Source organism: Anthonomus grandis, chromosome 10, assembly GCF_022605725.1.
Source record: "Anthonomus grandis grandis chromosome 10, icAntGran1.3, whole genome shotgun sequence".
NCBI lineage: Eukaryota > Metazoa > Arthropoda > Insecta > Coleoptera > Curculionidae > Anthonomus > Anthonomus grandis.
In genome coordinates, this window is record NC_065555.1 from 19113716 (window position 1) to 19137654 (window position 23939).

At 31.1% G+C, this 23939-nt stretch overlaps 2 protein-coding genes across 3 annotated transcripts in view; one reads left to right on the forward strand and one right to left on the reverse strand.

The window, feature by feature from the left end:
• Positions 1–14400: 14400 nt before the first annotated feature.
• On the reverse strand, positions 14401–19790 carry LOC126741462 (uncharacterized). Of its 2 annotated transcripts, none has more exons than XM_050447875.1 (5): positions 18470–18741; positions 17892–18119; positions 17648–17809; positions 15700–16837; positions 14401–15643 (listed from the first exon to the last, which is right to left on the reverse strand). In XM_050447875.1, the coding sequence occupies exons 4-5, from the start codon at positions 15770–15772 to the stop codon at positions 14745–14747; spliced, it is 972 nt and encodes a 323-aa protein (XP_050303832.1). In that variant the 5' UTR covers positions 15773–16837; positions 17648–17809; positions 17892–18119; positions 18470–18741; the 3' UTR covers positions 14401–14744. The 2 variants fall into 2 exon arrangements, with proteins under 2 accessions (XP_050303832.1, XP_050303831.1); XM_050447874.1 differs by lacking the exon at positions 18470–18741 and adding an exon at positions 19213–19790 and having other exon boundaries at positions 15353–15643.
• A 330-nt stretch (positions 19791–20120) lies between these two features.
• LOC126741460 (sterol regulatory element-binding protein 1) overlaps positions 20121–23939 on the forward strand; it is a 150893-nt gene continuing 147074 nt past the window's right edge. Inside the window, exon 1 of the mRNA XM_050447873.1 lies at positions 20121–20325. Within this exon, the coding sequence (XP_050303830.1) occupies positions 20223–20325 (103 nt within the window). The 5' untranslated portion in view covers positions 20121–20222. The remainder of the gene's footprint in view (positions 20326–23939) is intronic.

The window sequence follows — 23939 nt, forward strand, 5'->3', positions numbered from 1 at the left end:
TTTTCATTTCAATGAATGCAAGCGTGGGTTGAGTTTGCTATTTGTTTTAAGGATGTTATTTTAAATTCATGACTTTTTTTCTAAAAAATTCTCTTTTAATATTGGGAGTAATGTTTTAATTGATTTGCAGCAAGCAATTCCAGGTTTCTGGTAAGAAGATCTGAGTTTATTTATTACTATTATGTTTTTGTATTGTCAATCTTTACTCTTTAATAAAATTAATACAGTTTTTGTGACACACATCGCATCGTTAAACCCGTTGTTAGAACTATTACTCAATTAGCAATCTGTAAATACCTAAAGGATAAAAATCAGAGAACCTTAAATAGTGATGGCCCTGCAAAAAAACCCAAAAAGATCTGTCAATCAAAGATTCCAAAAAAGAGGCTAAAAATTTGAAACCTAAATTGTATTTTAAAGTAGTCGAATTTCTGTTATAATTAATGACTTAGGTACTCAATTATCTGTGATACATGATACCCTTATTTCCAAAATACTATATTTAATAAGGCTTTGCAATACAATACCTATTTATTTAAATATTAGTTTTGTCATTGTTTTTCATATAAATCATTTAGTGAATATATTTATAAGGTTTGCATTGCCTATTTTTTAATTTATTTCATGCTTGTTTCATACCACTTTCTATGTTACTGAGATGAGACAGAGATATAGGGACCGAGAGAGCTGAGCACCTAGAATGGATTAGAATAAATGTTTTTGTGATAAAGTCCAGTTCAGAGATCTATTAGAATCTTTGATGTGTCTCAGATGCCGTAACTAGTCAGTGCGCCTATGTCATATTTATTGTCGCATGATATACATGTTTAAATGGCAAAATTTTATCTATGAAATCATTTTAAATATACGTAAAACCCCATGTTTTATACTATTTTTTATTTTTCTTTCGAAAATGTCAATTTTTAGAAAGAAAATAATATCACAAGAAAATAATATCAAAAAATTGACCGCGGACTAAAATCCAAGCATCTTACAAAATATTTTAAACACTTCCAGCACTCACAGACTTGTCACCTCTTTTTAACCAGTCTATTAAACAAAGATAAAACACCTGCGTTCTGGCGATTCCTACTTTAGGCTGTGCAAGTGATTGTCTATCTCTCTCTATCCCACGAATTTTGAGAATTACGGGGCCGTACCCAAATAAATTTTTGGGCTGTTTTTGTATTACTTTCGACGTGTTTTTAAAGAGATCTTTAAGGATGGGTCTATCGCTTTTAAAATAGTTGTTGGATGGGTCTATCACCTTTAATAGTTGGGAGGGGGGTCATGTGAGGTTATTATTATTTGATGGGTTTTGCCGGTTATGCTTTTTACACGTTTATGAAAGTAAAGAATTTAGAATTTGGCCTGTATTCGTCTAATTTTTTTGCAGTTTTGTCAGAAGAATTTCTATCAGTTTGTATGCAACCATCACTTCTCTATATATTTGTGTTCTGTGGTTGCAACTATGAGTGTGTAAACAACATTGGCACAAAACCAATGCCTTTACCTGTATCTAAGTAGGTTAATCTTGTAAAAGGTGATCGGAGATGGACCTTCACTTTTGTAACCAATAAATTACTCAAAGATGAAAGAACTTTTTTAATACACCCGGCTGTCTATCGCATGACCAGGAGATCCTTATAGCATCACACATCGCGCGCGAAATTTTACAGACTTAAACGAAGGGATTGATCGGTGGCGGGGCGGAATAGTCTGCCTCCCAAGATGGCCGATTGATTCATTTTATCGATTTATTATTGATTCATAATTTTTGACGTACATCAAATATGACAAGTGAAGTTAATGACATTTTAACTGTCGTATTTGATGATTGCTTTGTTAAGTTCTCTTTGGGACGGGTGGAAAACAAGCCAAGACTCATGATTTTCTTCCAATTTAAAGTTTTTAAGTAAATTTATAGCTTTTTGTAGCTTTTTTGAGTCATGGGTTGATCAATTATTTTACAAACGTGCCAACATCGAATCATCGTGCAACTACAAAGAGCAGGAGACAGGTAAATTTCAATTATGACCTACCCAAGTGTTTTCTAATAAGGTTTAGGTGCATCTTGGATATATTATCATTTTCCCGGGTATAATTATAGGTTTAATCTTATTTTGGACATATCTGTGTCACTGTTCTCAATTTAACATTTTTTATAATTCAATTTTAATTGGGCTTTCACTGGGAAAATGTCAAGTATTTCCTTTTCCTTGTCTTGATCTAGATTAAGATATTCATGCAAATATTCTTTATACATTAGTTTATATATTAGGAACTGCCTAGACAGTCACAGAAATCATAGATTGTTTAAATTTCCATTGAATCCATCCTTACAAAAATCTTGTAGGAAGATCTGTCATGTATGTCCGACTAAAAATGTCACCAATTATCGAGTTTGCTCTAAACACTTTTTTGGTTCCGATCTTAACAATCTAGAAATATATTCACAATAAAAATTATATTCACATGGAGTAGAAACACAACACTTATTTGTTCAGTATAAAAACAAAAATGATAACACAGTTAGATGGACATATCCTTCTCAAAAACTGATTTCCCTAATCGACCTAATCCACCTTAAGTTATACACATTTATGGATAACCATGGACATTTAGTCAGTTTAGAGAAAAAGTTTTGGTTGGTTTATAAACATTTTTTAAGGACTTTTCTATTTGTGACCAGCATGATATTGTAAAACAAAATTTTTCAAGGTAACACTGGCTCAATAATTTAAAGGATAGAAATCAAAAGCTAACTTAAAAACCACAACGACAATCTTTAAGTGTAGGTCATTCTAAAAAACAGAAAAAGTTTTGACAATCTAAAATGCCCTCAAAAAAACAAAAATCTTGAATATACTCATTTATTACTTATGATACACAATCTGAATCATTTTGTTTTTTAACTTTTTATCTAATGATACTAAGATATTATTACATAATATCTTATTTTTTTAAAAGTGGATTCAGCTTTTTGGAAAATCACTGAATTTTAATTATGGCTTAAATATTTTTAAAATACCTAAGCTAAATTACCTAACACATTTTGATATTAAATGCTATGCTTTTTACAGTCCTATTTTATTTACTGACCCATAATTAAAATCATGTTATTTGCTTAAAGGAAAATTATAGACTATAAAACCCTTTAAAGTATTATTTCGAACCTTAATTGTAATCATAACTACTGCGATAATCAATACTTACAAATAATAAAGACTTATGTATTTTGGATCATTAGTATGAAGTACTTATTAGGATAATTAATTTTAACCTGATTAGGATATAATATTGTATGCACAATATACTGGCTTATACTGTTTTGCTTATCTTAATCCAATTGAATAACCAAAAATCAAAAGTCGTATTTTGTTTTTATTTGTTTATACTAAAAAAAAAGAAAAAAACATGCATATTAACTTGTACATATCTATTTGTGTGTATAGTCATTATTAATTAACTTATTCACAATGAGAACCAGATTTATTTCTAGAGATAGGTTCAGTTTCTGTTATATTTGTGTTAAGAGTTTATATTTTGTTTTCCATAATATCTGGATATATATTATTTTGTTACAATTGTATAGATAGTTTTATATATATATATATATATATATATATGTTACATATATAGAAAATTTATATAAATTTTTCATTTAGGTATGTTTGTTACATGTTTTTTATAGTGTTTTATACACCTATGGTAACAAAAAAAAAATAGGTAATTTTTTCTGAAAATCCAAATTATTAGAATGTTTAGTTAAAATATGCTTTATATCTGCAACATTTCTATTTTTTACATAAAAGGTCTTATTAATACCATACTTACAGTTTACAGTATTTAATTTAGAATATATTGTTAACATTTTTATGTGTTTTAAAACCCTTTGTTAAATGTATTTTAATTCATTTTAAAATATAATATTTAAAAGACAATTTAGTTTTGTTTTTTTTTATTTAAAATTTGCTCTCATACCTATCGTGCCAATTTGTAATTCTTAGTAAGTATCTAAATCTAAATGTTCTAAATAAGCAATGTCTTGAGAACCAAATTTAAATTAAATAATAGTTTAGTTGATGTGTTAATTCTTGAATAAAGTAATGAGGGATGTCTGAGACTCAATATTTATTTTTTTTCCCAAGATTTAAAATTAGCCATCTTAATAAAATGTGGGTATTTCTAAACGGATAAGCATATTGTTAATTTTAAAATAGAACAAAATTTTATTTAAATATATCTCTCATCACTCGTGAGTTAACGCATCAACTTCTGTAATTCTGCAAATAAGTTCAAATTTAAATATCGCGCAATAGATCAAGTTTAAATTTCTCGCCAAACGCCACCCAAGATGGTTGCCCCCGTCTTTGTCAACAACGTCAATAAAGCTGTCAACGGAATTTCTGTCTGTTCATTAGGCAACACGCATTTCTCTATATTTGTGTTCTGTGGGCCACAAATACGGCCTATGCATTGCGGAAAGACGCGTACTTGCTAAGGCTACTCTCACAGTGCATGCGTGTACGTGCGATTAGAAAAGTATGTGTGAATGAACTACTCAATAAAAGAAAGAAGTTTGGTGAATTTCAACATAAATATTTGGAAAGATTTAAAAAGAAGCGAGGAACAGTTTCTTAACTATTTTCGAATGAAAAAATAAATTTTCAATTACATATTAAATATAATCAAAGTCCACTTAACAAACTATTGTAATTTTCGTGAACCAATTTCTCCAGAAGAACGTTTGGCTGTAACTTTAATGTAAGTTTCTTTAATTACTTTCAAGAAACCCAAAGAATGAAAGAAAGAAAATGTGCTATATTACGTAAGAATAATCTTGTGTACAAGCATCCTACAAGCTAAAAAAACAAAACAAAAATACAATTTCAAAAATTGACAAAACAATGAACAAAATTAAACACAAGAAGACAACACTTTTTGAACATACTTGAATTAAAGATAACTAAATAAAACAATCAATTACTAAATAAAGGTAAACTTGTTGACAAAACTAGAGAAAAAAACTTTTTAACACGTCCAAGGTTAAAAGCTCATCATTAAAAAAGTCATCCAGGTTATAATATGCCTTAGCCAATAAAAGCGTCTTTAATTCTCTTTTAAATTTCTTAACATCCGATATATGTCATAACACATAGAAAAACATGATTGTAATTTTTTTTACTTATGTAAATTAATGAGTTTTTGGTAAGGGAAGACGTAGGAATAGGTAGGGGAACATCATTTACACGACGAGTCAAATGGCCAGTGTCAGAGGGTAGTTTGGGAATTTTGTGAATAAGAGCAGCTGTTTCTAAGATAAAGAGTGAAAAAAGAGTTAGGATTTTTTCAGAAATGAAGAGGGGTTTGCAAGAATCTCTTAACTTAGCAGAACACAGGTATCTAACTGCTTTTTTTTTAATAACAAAGACAATGTTAAGTAGCCCCTTATTGGTTAAACCCCAAAAAGGCAAGCCATACCGAATATGAGAACAATAAGTGAAAAGTACACTGAACGTGCAACCACCCCTCCTAGCTCTTGTTTTGCCATTCTTACTGCAAAACATCCAGAAGATAATTTCCCAGCTAAATATAAAATATGATCTTCAAACCGAAGGAGACCAATCAATGGTAAATCCCAGAAACTTGCAGCACTCTTTATTCTGCAAGAGGGAATTTTCGTCAAACATCAGACCCTGAACATCGCACTTAAACCCCATAATAGACATCTTTCTTACATTAAACACGAGCCTGTTGGAAGCACACCACCCTGATAAAATCTGAAGGTCTTCAAGGATACAAGTCTTAATATAATCAGAATTTTTATAGCTCCATAGTATGGTGGTATCATCAGCAAACTGAACCACCTTGCCCTGCAGTTTCAATGAACTCAAGTCATCCACATACAGTAAAAATAACAGTGAATGAAAACAACAAACTATACAAGCAATTTTTTTATATTACATATACCTCAAGAATACATTACTTGTTATGTTTTAATCTTAACCAACTACTGTATACTAGTAAAGGGATTTAACTAAAATTAAAATTTATTTATGAAGTAAAGGAGTATGTCGGATTAAACTGTTGGAAATATTCAGGCAAGGAATGGTAACTCTCTGTAGGGCTTTGTAAATCAGGTTGAATAGGAGTGGTTGCTGCAGAACTTGAATATCCACTGAGCGATTTTCTAGAGGTCGTTCCAGATGCCTCTTGTTGCCATTGTGTTTGTGCAGGTATCAACTGAATCGAAGTGTGCATTTGTTTATTGATTAAGACCTGTTGTAACTGTGATCTCAGAATTAATTTTCTTGTTACAGGTACAGCTTTTAAGTAAAGCAAAAGGCTCATTAGGAATTGGTAATCATCATCTCTTCCATTATCTTCAAAATACTTTAATTTTCTTTCCTTGATTTATAAAAGTTTCTCATCAATATTCATACTCTTAAATGTTAGTTTTGGGTTATCAAAAGTTTTTTTTGTGCATGATTACTGTTTGTCGGTAAGTCATGATCCAATACACCAACCTCTTCTTGCTGCAAATCTGAATTTTGTGAATCGTCAATTTCATAATCTGGAACTTCTGATTCTGCTTCTGTGGTGCAATGGGCGCCCTCAGGAATACTGCCTTTTAACCTTCTGGGGATCATAATATATAACATTTGGAAAAACGGCTATTTAGATATGAATACGGTATCTGCTCCGTCACCTGATCTACTTTGTGTAGACTTTTTAAACTCTTTTTTGAACGTGTCCCTTAAGTTTCTCCATCGTGTTTTCAACTCTTCAACTGCAAGAGAAATTATCAATTTTTTTTTAGGTATTTGGCAACATATTGGCAACAACTTCGTTCATGCATTTGCGGTTTTCTTTTAGAATTGGAAATAATAACGTAGGCAAAATTGTACATGAAACTTATCCTTTGTCTTTGTCTTTGTCTTTATCCACAAAGAAATTTGGGACCCGAAGAAGAAATATTTAATAGGCGTTTATCAAATACACGGCAAGTGGTAGAATGCTCATTCGGAATTATGGTTAGTAAATTGAGATTATTACTAAAGGCTATTGAAACTACTCCAGATCGAACAGATGTAATTATTAAATGTATTTGTTTGCTTCAAAACGTAATTATTGATTAAGAAGGTATTACAAATATGAATTTGGAACTAGATAATCAAAAAACTATATGTTAATACACAAAATTTAAAAAGTACGTACCTGGAACGTTTATTTCTTTAGAAAGTTACTACTACCAAAGGCACCTTTGTACATCACGGTGGGGGTAATTTGATTCTCGCTGATCCCAAAGGCATTTTCTTTCTCGTACGAGTTCTATTAATATTTCTGTATTCGTGCGTGTTCGCGCGTAATATTAATTCGCTAGTAGACGCATCTACTGTGAGAGTAGCCTAACTGGTAGCGGAGCGTTCAAATTTATTTGATATTTTCGCGCGTATTAGCTGTAAATAAGCGTGCAAACCAGCGACATGTGTAGCCAGTATCCGAAGTATTCTCCGCCACCAGCTTTATGTGTGGCCGCACACTTAACGACGTACAATCGGGATGAAAACCTGTATATCCCACTGATCGGCGTGATCGTCTTCCGCCAGGTAACATCAAAGCGTTTTACAAAACAAAACTATTTTAATAGACTTTTAAGAATCACGAAGACAGGAGCGACACATTCGGTCTGAAATACAGCCTTATAAAACTTCATTCGCCAAAACGGAATTTCGGACGGCGGCCATATTAGGGTGACTTGACATTAGAAAAATTTGACAGTAGTGATCTTAGTGACAGTTTTGACGCTGACTTTTTTTATTTTTATTTTGGAAAGGCGCGGCGTCGCCTTGACGAGCGTCTCACGACAGTATCCGCTTGGCCGTTCGCCGCTGGCATCTGACAGCAATAGCAGAAAACATGACCTGCGCACGGATAAATTATATTTATAAAGATAGATCTATATTTTTAAATTTTTTGTACTTTTAAAATAAATAAATTATAGCTTTCTAACTATAACGCAACAATTTTTTATTTGCATATGTTATGTGAAAAAGTTAGTACTAGCTCCAAAGACCTGATTAAACTAAAAATACTTATCTCAAAAATAAATAAAAAATAAAAATCCCATTTTAAAGAACTTAGCCATACTTAAAAATGTAAATTTGTTTTATTTATATACTGTTTATAGTCTTAATTCGATTTCTCGTTTTTACATAAATTACCATTTTTTTTGGATGTTGTTTTTAAATGGACTATACCGACTATAGTTACCTAAACATAATAATACTTTTTTTAAATGATAACATAATAATATAAATTTTGTAACTGACAGATATTAATATACCTAAATTATTTTTAATGATGCTGACAAGCTAGCTAATTTTGTTGATAAACTTTAGCAGAAATAGTAATTTTTATTTGTAAAAAGATGAAAAAAAGGGTAATCTGTAAATAGTATATGGCAGCTTGCCTCAAATACCTACTTCAAAATGTATATCAGCTCTTGAGCTGATATCACCTTCCTAAGGCTTTGCATGACCCACCAAACACCCTGCATATCTACAATGTATGAATAATGTAAGACATACGAATTTTTTCCACAAAACATATTTTTTTGAACAACTGCTTTTAAATTTATTTACATGAATGTTTCTGATTATTCTTCATACTTTTAAGACATACCTAATATTAGTTAGTTAATTAAAAATATATATATTTTTAATTATATTATAATGTTTTATTACATTATAATATATTAAAGAAAACAAAATTTTAACGTTATTTATTCTAACACTTTATTTATAATGTAAAAATCAAAGAAACAAAATTACGGAACATTTTTCATTACAAAGTAATAACAAATATAAATATAAAAAACTTAAATATTTTTATTTTTGACGTTTTTTAATTCATAGGTGTGATCATAGCCACTGTGAATATTTAGCAATACCTCATCAGCATTATAGAGTCCATTTTTAATAATAGTTTCTTCAACAATTGAAGGCTTTGTTAACTGAATGGAACAGTGTTTCTTCTTTGCTTTTGTAGAGTACAAACGGTGTTGTTTTTCTATTTTTTGTTGAACATTAACATCTTTAGCTACTTTGAGTTTGATAGTCTGTTTGTGATTTAGCAAATGTATACAATTATTTGCATGTCTTTCTAGGTTTCGCAAATTATCTGAAGGTATGTTTTCACTTTTATTAACCTATAACAACTTCGAATTTCCTTATTAAAGTTGCATTTGCTGTGATTTTGGGAATTTCTTTTTGTGACATGTTATATAAGGTAGATATTTCATTTGCTTCATGAAATTGTTGCTGTTGTTCTAGGTTGTCAGGACTCGTTACTTATTCCTTGGATCGTTTTCTTGGACAATCATGAATATGTTTACATATATTCAGTTTTATGACATTGTCATTACATGAACACTGGAACGAGAGCACACAAATATTGCATTCCGGACAAATTAAAATGTTTACAAACAGAAATTCTGTACAAAATGGACATGGTATTGTAGTGAAGCATTGGAAGAAGAAAAGACTAACTAAAGTGTATCTTCCTTTATTGTTTGAATTGAATCAAATGGAATATCTGCGCTGGATTTGTGACTAGCAATAATTTGTTGTATTTTTTGAGTTCTTTTATTTTTTGTTGTATTTATCAGCCTTTTAAACAAACTTATGTACCTATTTTTAATACTGCATTCATAGTTTTGTCTAATCTCTTAACCTTTCTACCCTCTAGGTAAATATGTTTTAGGTAAATATGTAGTATTTTATGGTATGATTCCAAGTACATATTTGTATTTATTTTAAGCCTTTTCTATAACAATACGCCCAACGATTAGCATAATGATTTTGAATGTAGCGGCCAAAAGATTTTGTATTATCATTATCATCAAGCTGTTTTAGTACATCTAGTAAACTTGTTTGAAATTGATTTATGTCAGCCATTTGCTGGGAAACCTTTAAAGTTTTATTTACTAAGGCTTGTTTATCAATGCCCCCACTAATTTTACTTAAATTTGATCTCCAATTTCTATCAACATGTCAACTGCATAATAACTTATGATCAACTTGATAACAGAAACCCAAGCATTATAAAATGCTGGTGCATCGTCAGACATGAATATTGCTGCATTTATTGTACCTATATTTAGTCTTATCTGATTAAAAAAAAAAAAGTAAATATAACAGTATCAGAACGGTTCGAGAAACAATAAGCTACGGGACAACCTGTTCCAAACTCATCTACTACCATAATAGTATATAGTTGTATGTCATAAGCATTGGTACCATGAGTGCCATCCACACAAATCTTATTTTTACCAAACTCAGTAAACTGGCTTGCTTGAAAATTTGTCATAATATTTAACACAATGTCACTAGTTAAGAGTACTGTCTGTATCTTCTTCGTCTTGACCTTTATAATATGAAACAGGATTCTTTCGCTAAACAAAAACTTAACCTATCGTAAAAACTATTTCGCACCTCCAAAAGAGTTTCAGGTAAAACGGAATTGGCACCTTCGACAATTTTATTTCGCAACTCCTCTAAATTTGTTGGCCTACTAAATTCATGCTTGTAAATGGTCTGCTTAAGGTAACCCCACAGATAAAAGTCATTTGGAGACAAATCTGGAGGTCTAGGAGGCTATTTAATATCGCCAGTCCCACTAATAAGGCGGTTAGGAAAAGTATTTGTTAAAAATTCTTTTACCCTAGCCGCGTTATAAGCAGGACAGCCATCTTGCTGAAAACAAACCAATCCCAGGTCTACATCAGGTAGGATTTGAATGGCAGGAAGAACTTGGTATTGCAGCAACTCAAGGTACTTTTGGGTGTTTAAAGTGCCATCAATAAAAAATGGCCCTATAACATTGTCGCCCAAAATACCTGCCCAAACATTCAATTTCTGAAGATACTGGGTACGAACTGAAAACTTCTGTGCTCGTTTTCCCGAGACCAATAACGAACAATGGAAGGATTGTGTTTGCCATGTAATGGAAAAGAAGATTCATCAGAAAACAAAATATTTTTTAAAAAATATTCGTTTTCATTTGCCTTTTCCATCATGGTTTCACAAAATTCTATTCTTCGCCACTGGTCTTCAGGAAATATTTCCTGAGTTTTTGAATACTTGAAACATTTGTACCCATATTTTTTCCAGATATGAGCAGCAGTTTTATTGCTCATTCCCAGTTCCTCTCCAATACTTCTAGTGGACCGTGTCGAATCAAGTTCTAGGGTACTGCAACCCATTTCTTCCCGCCGTTCTATATCCTGCACCACTTCAACAGGTGGTTCTTGACGTTTTGTGAGGCATCTTTTACAATCTTGAAGACAAAAAGATTTCTCAAAATTTGTAACCACATTTAAAACCGTTTTTGCACAAGGAATGGGTCTATTCTCAAATGTCACTGAAAACAAATCTCTACATTGTACTGCCGAATTGCCTCCATAAAACTATTTAATTAGTTGAACTCTTTCGGAAGGGCTATAAACAGCCATAGTGAAAAAAACACGAAAATAACGCTGAAATATTATTAATGCAACGTGCAGTAACACAGGAAAGTGAGGTCTGCTGACTCCCGGTTCAAAAAATAAAAATGAAAAATTCCGCCGCCTGCAAGCCGCAACCAAGCGGTGTTGCCATTATTTTGGGTAATACGTAGCTGACGATAACACGATCTGTATAGTGAATTTTCCTATACGATTGCCTTATATGGGTATTTCAGCACAGAACACAAATATATAGAGAAGTGCGGGTTGCTGTGTTAACGCGAAGAAATTTTGGTCCTCTACTAAAGGTGCAATAATTCGAAGTAATTTTGACATTTTTAAGCTATAACCCCTGCAACCAATCAGATTTAAAAGAAGACGTGCTCAAACTCGGCATCAAATTTAAATATAGGGCGGGAAATTCAAATTCTAAGACGGGCCCAACTTAAGGAAACTAGTAAATGTCACAACCTGCGGGTACTCCACTCGATTAAAACAGATTACCATCAATACTTGCTCTTTCACATTTATTTTTTATATTTCTTATGCCTAATACCATGAAAATCATGATATTTATTTAAATTTTTGCTTGTATTTACTTAACAAATTCAGTTAAAAACACTTATTTTCTTTCTATTCTTACTATTACGAGTTTTACTTTCCTTCCATGTACAGTGTTTCCACATTAATAGGTAAAACCATATATAAGAATCAAAATATAGATGATTTTATGAGGGTTTGTAATTATACAGGGTTTATATAGAAAAAATATATTATTCTGTCAACAGTGTCAACAACTTAATATATTATTCTATTATAAAGAACACAGACGAACAATTCACAATAATTAGGTTTTGAGAAAGTGAACCAAATACCTTTAAATAAAGATGGTAATACATTATTCACGTATTAAATAAGGAGAAAGATACATCGCCTGTTCCAGACGATATACCCAAGCGTCGTTTACAAATCGTCAAAAACTAGGCAATCCGCTATACTCACTCGTCAAATGTCAACTTCATTACCGTTATTTAATTTATTTTTTGTTGGCAACACTAAACATTTTCAGAGTGACCAACATCAAAAGGACACAACCACTATAAAAATGGCGGCCACCATGCAGTGGTCATTTTTGGGTATCGTGGCCATATGCATTAGCAGCCCAGGTATATTTTTAAGTTCGTGTTTGGATAACACTTAATTGTTAGAGTTTATACAAGACAGTGGCGACAATGGAACGAAAATGCGATCGGCCGCCATATTGCAGCAAATTTAAAGTTGGAAATTTAAATTTTAATACAAGGGACGAGAAAATCTTATGGAAATCAAGTTACAATACTTTAAAAACCTAATTTTTAAATAAAAACAATAGATTTCCTAAGATCTTTTGTCCCTTGTATTAAAATATCCAATTTCAAATTTGCTGCAATATGGTGGCCGATCGCATTTTCGCCACTATCTTGTATAAAGTCACTGTATATATTATAAACAGATACTACCCTTAAACATATGAACTGCTTATGGTCGTAAATTTCCTTTTTAAAAATATGCTCCAATCAATATTTTTAAATAATTATAGTAAAGATTCCAGAATCAAAATTCTATTATTTAGTTAAATTAGGAATAATCTTGAATTCTAAAAAAAATATATTTTAAAACAAAAGATTAGGCTATATTTAAAAAAAAACGAGATTTAAGACTCATTAACACTCATTATCTTTGAGAGTAAAATCTGCTATTATTATAGTATGAGTACCTGCCTATAGATCAGTCCTGCTTTTTAAAATAAAAATATATTTTTTTAATAAATACTAATATATTTTTGTGACATATTTAATACAATTCTGGATCAAAGTTCTCATAAATTTATTTAGGTATTGCAAATAAAATAATATATACATTATATTCATATTCATTCATATAGTCACTACTATTATTAAAGCTAACAAAGGATAAATAAACATATACTTATTATATCCTAAAAGTTTTAAACTTTTTTAGTATATCTAATATGCCCTATCAACTTTGAAGCTTTCAATACACCTTATTTATAGTTACTCAAGAACATAAGAATTATTTATAGTTATATGACAATGAGGTTAGTATTATTTGTATAGATCCTGGTATAGATCATAGATATATACAGATTTTTTATATATTGACTCCCCTTCTCTTGTTAACTTTTCACTCCATAGAAAAGAGTTTTTAATAAAAAAACGTAATGCTTTTAAATGTTTTTCGATGAACTATTCTTTTGCCTATACTGTTTTTTAAAAAGCCTAGATGTGGTATTATTTTATTAGTACTGCATTCTTTTATTGCATTTTTGAAAAAACTACGTAAAAGTATGTGATTAGAAGATTAATATACATATTACATTAGTAACTTATTAATATGCTTTATTTACAAACTAATATGTTATTTAAGGAAATAATTAATATGAATGTTATTTTATATTTCTTAAACAAAAAGAAAATAATAACATTCTTACGCCAATTTTTTAAAGTCAAATTTAGATATATTTGAAAATTTTTTATTTTAAACAAATTTTCAAATTTCCAGGAAAAGGCAAATATTTAATTAAAAAAGAGGCTACCAATTTAAAATGAGAAAGTAGGACCACCCTCAGACTTTCAGAAACACACTGATGTATGAAGAAAGTTTTTTTTTTAAAAAAGGTATTTCAAACTATTAAATGTTTATATTAAACTACGGGGAGAAGTTAAAGAGAGGATCAATATATTTTTAAAAAACCTGTACAGTTTTGTATACTTCGGACAAACATTTAAAACTCATGTAACTGCATCTAATAAGGATTCAAGAGTTAGAAGATGAAATGAGAATCTAATTAAATATCATAGAATAATTATTTCTTTAGGCACATTATATTTCCTTACTTATTAAGTAAATAAATAAGGTTTTAAAGGAAGTAAAGCCAATGTAAATTATGATCTATATTCTTGAAATTAGGACAATTTTTTAAAATTTTGTGTAATTTAAAAGTTTAAATTATTTGTCAGTTTTTGATATAATTCCATCATATTTGAATACAATATAATTATTATTCTATGACTTAGGGAAATGCATATTTTCACTTAAGTTTACATATTTTAATTATTACTTCAGGGGGTGACAATCTGCATGAAAATATACAGCAAGGGGCACTTCAACTGCCTGAGAGCTTATGATGTGGTTATATAAAAAAAAAACATTTTTGTTAGAATATAAAGAATGTTTAGGGCCTTATTTTTGATGTCGCCAATTGCGGAGTTAAGAAACTTAAATAATCAAAAGATGATCTGATCAAAAAAATTACTAAGTCTCCTGGCCTTATTAAATTGCCCTTTTCAAATTGCTTGGCAGTTATTAGTTCATCATTATAATGATTTGGTAAAAGATGCCGAATTTTTAAATTGGTCATACACTTCTCACATTTTTTTATTGCTCGGTTTTTTTGAACAATTTTAATTAAAACACCGCACATATAAGTCGTAATGCAGCTACCTATTTTATTAGTTTTTTGTAGTAAAACATCCTTTGGAATGACTACTTCTTCATTTGTTTCTGTGGCTAAAACATCAGTAATTTGCCCTCCTGTAAGCAAACTCCTAAGATTATCTAAACCTTCAGAACAATCTCTTTTGCAGTTTGCTCCAGGAGAGTGAACTGCGGTAAAATTATTCATCATCAAAGTTTTAAAAGATGCCATGAATTGATTTTGCGATGGATTGGTATTTCTTAGACAGTGTGCGCGAATGTAGCTGAAAAAGTTTTCAAGGGCATCTTGATTAAATGCCCCTGTTAACACAAATTTGCAGCCTGCATTATCAAAAAGCTTGTCAGTCAATCTTAAAAATCCCTTTAATGTAAAATTAAGATTTTTAAGTGTTGGTACATTTACAAAGGTTTGCTTAGCATGCGAAAAAAATTTCATACTTTGTATGATTTTTTGGGATTCCAACCAAAAACTTTTATGACCAGAATTTCTGGTCATAGGACACTTCAAAGGCTTTGCTGCATTACCCATTTTTGAATACCTTAAGCAGTTAAGGCTATCAAAAAGCTTGTCTAAAAAAAGGATCAGCTCACCAGTAGATTCCGCTTCAGGGCCAAGCTTATTTTTATCTTTAATATCTGAAAAAAATATTACCTAATTAAAAAATTATACACAAAGAAACTTTATTTCTTACCCCATCCAGGAATTCTCGTTAAAAGAGAACCAACGCTATGGCTGAACACTTGAGTACACAATTTTACCTTCATTTTTTTAATTTTTTGGGGCTCTACATGCTGCTCGGTTAATTTTGGACAAAGCCTTTTTAAAGGTTGTGTATTGTCTAGTGCAAAAAGTTGTTGGATATGGATCCATTTCCCACACCCTCTTATGCCATTTTTTTCAAAGTGAAGATCCTTGTCCAATAGGTTGTTTCTTAGCCCTTTGAAGAGATGGGGCACATCATATAATGGAATCACTTCCCTGTCACAGACATTGAATCCGAAAAAGTGGTTTTTTATGTTTTTTCTCTTACACTGCTCTTCTGTTTCCTCCAAAAGCAGTTTTATGGCTCTTGAATTATTTGATCCCTGATCACAAACGGTTCCAATTACATTTAGGCCCACGTCAAAACATTTCTCAATAATGTGTTTTATTAATTGTTTTAGTATTATTGCTTTTGTAGCCCCTTGACAAAATGTGAAGCATATCGGTTGCTTCCATAAACGGTAAACCCCTTTAAGTAGGAATACATTGGCATGATCGGCAATATATTTCTCTTTTGGTTGAATACCACTATCCTGAAATCCTATGACTTCATCTTATCTCCATTTCATCAAATACAAGTACGCAGGTTTTGTCTTTATCACTCATTTTTTCTACTTGTCTTTGAAGGCTCTGAAATAAAATTTCATTAAGGCCAGGTTTTAAATTTATTGACTGCAATAGCCTGTTCAGGGTTTTTGATGAAGGCAATGCAAAAATTTTACTCAAAAGCCTATAACATTTTCCGCTATTTTTATAAATTGATAAAGCCAAAACCTTTTCTTCTGTATTGAAGCGTCTTAATTTCAGTGTCCTAAGGTTTTGGTTGTGCACTTGACTCATTATAGAGTGATAAGTAGGCTCATTAACCGCTTTTCGGAGGTTATCAAAACTATTACTTTTTATTAATTTCTCTGCTTCTGCTAATCGTGACTTATAACTTTTAATTTGTCTAGTCTTGTTGGTTAAATCAACACTCCACTCTTTTAATTTTACATAAAATTTCTTTGCCTGTGGTGTCAGTTGGGAGATTCTAGTAGCATTTGAAAATTCCAAAATTGATTTTCTTGCTGAAACCAGAAAAATGTCACTATTATTATTTTTAATTAAATATTATACATTTTTTAAGTATGCTTAAAAAATATAAAATTAAAACAATAATTAATAATAAATTAATAAATAAACTTATTCATAAAATAGTTTTTATATTTAAAATTAAAAAAAAAATTAATATTTAGTTTTCAAGATACCCAAACATGTACTTGTTTTTAAGTGTTTCATAATGAGTGTGCACGGTTCATATTTGGGACACTGTGTTTTTAAAATTATGTGCAAATGGGGTTTTCGAGGATGCTCCTACTTCCATTTAAAATATTTTAACATAATGAATAGTTTTTGAAGTACAGGGTATTCAAAATTGGGCTTTTATGCCTTTTGGGGAGGCTTTACAGCTAATTCTATCATAAATAGAAAAAAATTACTCATACCTTCCTGTCTTAACTTCTGAAACCCTATATTTTGTGAAACATATTGAAAATTAAAAAGTTTTGACAGGATAATTTAACATGTATCTCAAAAAATAGGAAAGTTAAGATAGAAAGGTGCAACTAGTATTTTTTTTTATCTATAATATTAGCTATTTTTTTAATCTATACTATTTAGCTACAGAGCTAAATTCTGTAAGACTTATATAAAATTATAAGAATATACAGGATATTTGATTTAATATCAACAAGTAGAGGTCTTAATACCGGTATAACCAGAAGTGATACCATCCTAAAAAAATATTCTGGATGGAAAGAGCATCTCCGAAAACTCCATTTGAACCTGGAGTCTGGATCTTCCCTGAAATAGATGAAATCCACTTTAATATGACTTACCTGTCTTTAATTTTCGTGCTTTTTTAGTTCCATTGATCTTAGAAGTGACAATGACATGTGATTTTGGAGGTGACAATGGTGTCTCAATTAACTGGTTTAGCATCTGTTTGTAGCTGATTTGTGGTTTGGGCTTGGTTTCAGGTGTTGCGCTCTGCTTTTCAGCTAAAAAATTATATTTAATAAACTTGAAATTTATGTTAAATAATCAAATTAAGGATACATTAGGTTAATACTTATTACATACCACAAGGTGCTGCTTGATTAGAAACATTCTGAGAAGTGGAGGGTTTGCAAATAGGAGAAAACAATTCAATAGCATTAATAGGGTGATTGTTTTCTTGATCAGTTACAACACTGATCATTGTTATTGGGTCTGGCAAAGTTATGTCTATGTCCATATCTGATGAATTATAATCTATTGAGTTTGATTCATGCACATATAAATCATCTCCTACTTCTTTATCTTCACTCACTGAAAAAAGATACATACATTATTTAAAAAAAATATAAAAAACTATTTATACAGTTGATGAGATAAAATTGATAATGTTGAAGATAAAAAAAAATGAGTTTAGGTACATTTTCTCAGGATCTACATTATTTACATAAAATTAACTGTACAGATTTTTTTTATGTACCTACAGGCACAATTTTTATATTTATCCCCCCCCTTCCCCCTAACTTGTATATGACTCTGTACACAAAAAAAGTGTTTGTGGGGATATGTGTGAAAATGAAGTTAAAAAATGTATACTAATGTACTGACAAAAATGTAAACTATATGGGGTATTTCAAAAAGCAGTGGTAAACAAAAATGTATACCTATCTTTTTAATAGAAAACCCTCTATGTTATAACATTTTTGTTATTACACAAAAATCTAGCGTTGAATATTGCACTTTTTATGACTTTAAGGGGCTCTACAACTAATTCTAATAAAGATAGAGCAAAACAGGTTTTCCTTAACCACCTTAACTTTTTAATACATAATCTTTATTTGATATATTTGACATACATGACAAATATGCCATCTGTCAAAAACTCAATATTTGCTTTCTTCTGGAAATTTTAAATATTTTTAATATGGCATTCCCTATACCTAAATTTAACACATAAAAAAATATTGGCCTAATGATACGGAGGCAAGAGGTACAAGCAGTATGAGGTCAACTCAACTTCCCTGCAGATAATTTGGGAAACTCTTTATGGGAGTATATACCATGTAGCCTGATGCATGTCAGCCAAAGCACCAGCAGTAGGGTAAGCGAGGATGGCTACCACAATACTTCACAATAAAAATTCTGTTGTCAGTTAAATACCTCAGTAAAACCTCTTTTAAAAGGCCCTTTTAATACCTTTATATTCATGTTTAATTTTGTAAATTCAGTTGATTCCAAGAAACTCTATTAGCACAAAAAATTAAGCTACTGATTTTTGTAGCAGTAGAAAAAAAATATTTTGATACTATAAAGCAATAATTATTAGATCATTATATAAGTAGTTATAAGTTAGGCTTAAATAAATTCTAAAATTATTTATATAGTGATTGAAAGGTGAGATACATACCTGGTAAATTAAGCATAGGAACTGCATTGGCTTTAAGACCTCTTTGAAACCCCCGCATACAATCTTTTTTGGCAAAATGAACATCACATACTAAATATCTATTATACACCTGATCTAAAGTCAATATATCCCAATTTTTTGGTTTAACAGCTCGAATCCAAGCTCTGAAAACCGGTAGGTTGTTTTTGGGGAAACGATGCCTCTTACTCAAAAAGTCCTTGCACCCTGGAACACAACAGGGTTTCTGCTGTTTTTCCATTCTCATCCTCTTGGGAGGATTCTCGGGAGTACCGTTCATTTCTTCAGCAAAAAGAAAGCACAAAACAAGAACAAGTAAACAAAAACGTCAAAATAACAAAAAAAGTAAATTGTTTCTGGTAACTTCTAAACTTAAAAACACACAAACAATCGGCAATCCGCACCGCACTCCGACTATACTATGTAAACAAGACAAAGAAAAGAAAAAGAACAATTCAAATGTGAAGTAAACTTAGGTATATCTATGCACATTAAACGGTTTTATCTGTGAGGTAATTATTAAAACTTCTGAGAATCGAAATATTTGATATAATTTTGATATTTTTTATGACGTTTATCATTTATGACAATTGAAATGGGAATTGGGGGAATTCCAAAATATTTTACTACACAATACAAGTGTGCCATCTCGTGACGGCCTCATTAAGCCGCAAACATTTAGAGCATAGACGAAATCTGTAATTTCCGAACTGTTTCGATGTTGCTTCCGCGCCATCTAGCGACTGTTACGTTGCAACAAATGTATTTGGACGGCTGCGTTTGCGTGTCCCTACTAGAGAAGCTGTTTACTGTGCTTAGAATTCAATAGATGCCGCGATGGACACACTTATTTTTGTGTTGCGACTTGACGTCAGACATCATCCGATTTTCAATGTGACACTTAATCCCTAACAATATAATGTATATTGTGATTGTTTTAAGTCCTATTTTTTGAGTTTTTTTGGTGAAGTACAGACTTTAGTTACGGCATTATGGCCGATAATCTTGGGTCCGATTTCAATAATTCCCAACGTGAGGATTTTGCTATTAAACAGGAGGATTTTAACATAATGTCTGATCTTGGTGTTATAGATGGTAAGAAAAGTAAAAGGAAGGTTTAAAGTTTCAAATATTTAGTAGGTTTACTATAACTATTACTAAAAAAAACAAAAAATCTGTATTCAGTCTCAAACTTATATTCATTTATCTACACAGACTGATCCTATTTAAACCATATCAAGCATTTTATTCTTGAAATCTCATTATTTCACCTTGCATTTAGGGTGAGTCTCTACATTGTATCCTGTCCATTTAGTAAAGTGTATTTGTTTATCTAGAATTTATGAAGCTGTTGTACTACTTAAAATCATGATCAATATCTTTTAGAACAGTGGCAATAGGAAGTTTAGGATACTTCCAGATGTTTATGAACTTTTTTTATTATGGATGTATTTATAAATTACATTTTGTATTTATTTATTTATTTACGGAATGCCCCCATTCTAACAAAACTACAAAATAAACTATATCCTAACCCTAAATGTAAATATATATTCTGCCATAAACAAATATATTAATAAGATGTATAATGAACTTAATTTGAGTATTAAATATCCAAACTATCTATATATCAACAATATACCTATCGAAATGTATATTAATAATAAACAGCCCAAGATATACAAATAAGATTAAACTTCCAGAAAAATGTAAGCACAAACTAACCTTGACCAAAAAGAAATGAATATAACAATATATAGTTTTCCCCAATTGAGTAAAAAAAAATATACTCTTAAGAAAAGTAAAAGCAATCAATTTATTTGATACTTAACACATAGAACTTAACAAGTAAACTCACTCAGACACCTTTTAAGTTTTGAAAGTTTTAAATCCACAAGTCAAAAACCTGATTAAATATATTTCCTGTGGAGTCAACTAATTGGAGGAAATTTACCATAATTTGTATGGTGACATTTAACCACAAAAAGGTAAGGACTCTGGACTCTAAGGACTCTGGTATTGCACTTAAAGTTTAGCAATAACAATTTAGGGCAATCAAGAGTATTATTAATCAACTTGTGAAGAAATATGTTAGCACACCTAATTCGATAGTCCTCAATTTGGTTGAGGTTAGGTGATATTTCATCATTTTAACTTTTATGTTGTTAAGGTGGCTTCATAAATTCAATATAGTATGCAGTAAGAAGTAACACATAAGAAATAACAAGTAGGCTCCATGCAGTAAGGATCATGGGAATTCATAATATAAAAACATAAGCAGTAAAAAAACGTAGCAAAATTCATCCTGCATCTCTTTTGGAATATTTCCCTCTTTAAAATTCTTACTAGCCTATTCTTTTGATTGGTTGTATTGGTGAACATTGCCGATCACTTACGATTCCATAAGAAATATGAAACAAGAAATAAAATCTAACTTTTTACAACCTGCGGCATACCGCAAAACATGATTAGCTCCATTTCAATATTAGTAGTTTATTTTCTTTGCGTCATACATGTTACTTCTTACTGCTTACCGACAGAATTTTTGAACCAGGCTTTATATTGTTAAACCCTAATATTCTAAGATAACAAATAATCTTACCAATTGAAGGCTGAAGCTACTTGATATGTCTGATCCAGATGCCAATATATCCTATTAAATAAGCTTGAATGCCTGTTTGGATTCCCTGATCGTTTGATAAAGCTCCTTAACTCCTATTTAGTTGACCGCTCTCAGTTTGTAGTGGTCGAAGGCTTCAGATCTGCTTGTTTTTCATCCACCTCTGGAGTTCCTCAGGGCTCTAACTTGGGCCCCCTTCTCTTTAACATTCTGGCTAATGACCTTGATCTCCACCCTCAATGGCTCTCCATAGCATATGCTGTTGACCATATGCTGTTGACCATATGCTGTGGTCATTAGCATATGCTGATGACCTAAAGCTTTTCTATAGGATTGACTCTATAGCAGATTGTGGACAACTGCAAGAGAACATCAAAACTGTACACCATTGGTGCACTTTGAATAGGCTTAACCTCAATGTTTTCAAGTGTAATGTGGCCAGCTACTTTCGAATCAAAAAGCCCAGTTGTCTTTAATTACTCAGTTAATGGAGAGTCTCTGGCAAGGTCTACCTGTTTTAAGGATCTGGGAGTCACCTTTGACTAAAAATTTTCTTTTATTCCTCACATCGAAGATACTGTTTTTAGGGTTACTCGCATGCTGGTCTTTATTATTAGAAATTGCAAACTTTTTTCGAACACTGCCACTGCCAAAACTCTCTACTATGCATTTGTTAGATCCAGGCTGGACTACAGCTCCCTCATTTGGTCTCCCATTTACAACCAGCACATTCACCTATTAGAATCAGTCCAATGGCGATTCCTTAAATGTTGGGCATTTAAGGATGATGGAGTCTATCCTCCAAGGGGTTTTGACCATAACCTACTGCTCTCTAGATATACTGAACGGTCACTTGCGAAGAGGAAAGAAATGCATTTGGTAAAATTCTTGTTTAACTTACCTAACCATAAAATTGACTGCTCATACCTTTTGCAAAGGATTTGCTTTCATATACCATGCCCAGGATCAGCTTTTAACTTGGACACAGCCAGGTCCAACATTCTGTACCAGAGTCCTATTCAGTTTATGTGTCAAAACTTTAACACTATTGCTGATTCTTGTTACATTCAATTGATTTTAAAGATTACAAATAGGGGAAATCTTTATCTCCAAGAAAAATGCATGTACGACACTTAGGTAAATGTATTATGCATTTCGGCTGTGTAAACAGCCATCATCAGATACAGAACATTACAAAAAACATATACGTTCACCAAATAAACAAAAAATTACCCGTTATCGGGAAAAAAAAAACAACAATAAATAAAAGAATTAAAATTAAAAAAAAAGTTTTTAATATCATATTTATTGATAATAATTTCTTCCGTCAAGTCAAAAGGATCTAAAGCATTTAAAGGTCCATTTATTATATCAATTGGTTTTTGTTTTGTTACACTATGTACAGAACAATTATATCCCATAATGGCATAAAGCATAAACTGTTTTGTAGTCGCATTTTGGTGTTTCAACTTTAAGACTCCAATGAAATCAATAAGAGTCGAATGTAAACGTTCTACAGGGCTATTACTATTAGAGTTGCCTGGTGTGGTATATATAGTGGATTTTGATATTATGAAGTTTTGAAATATCTATCATAAGGGATGTTTTAAATTCAGTACTGTTGTCACAAGTGATTAATTGGAGTACTCCATGATGACTAATAAATATTGATAGATTATCTAAAACACTTATTGCATTGCTGGTAGGTTCCAGGCGGGTATGCATATCGTGAAAATATATCGATTATTGTTAGGAATTTAATATTTTGTATATCTTTTGGATCCATGTGGATTGACTCTAAAGGTTCTTTTGGAGTTGGGGTCAATGAAAATTGTAGTTTTGGAGGGTGACGATCATATTTTCCCTATTGACAAATGTCACAATTATTAATATATTCTGTTAGATAATTTTTCATGTTAGGCCAATAATATTTCTTCCAAGTAAGGTGTCAAACCAAAAAGGCCTAGTAAAAGTAAAGTGTCATATAGCCCAAACAATGACTAATAATTCCTTTTCGATCGTTGAATAATTCGTTTCGGCTGGGTTTAATGTTCTTCAAGCATAGGCGATGGGTAAATCTTGTCCTACT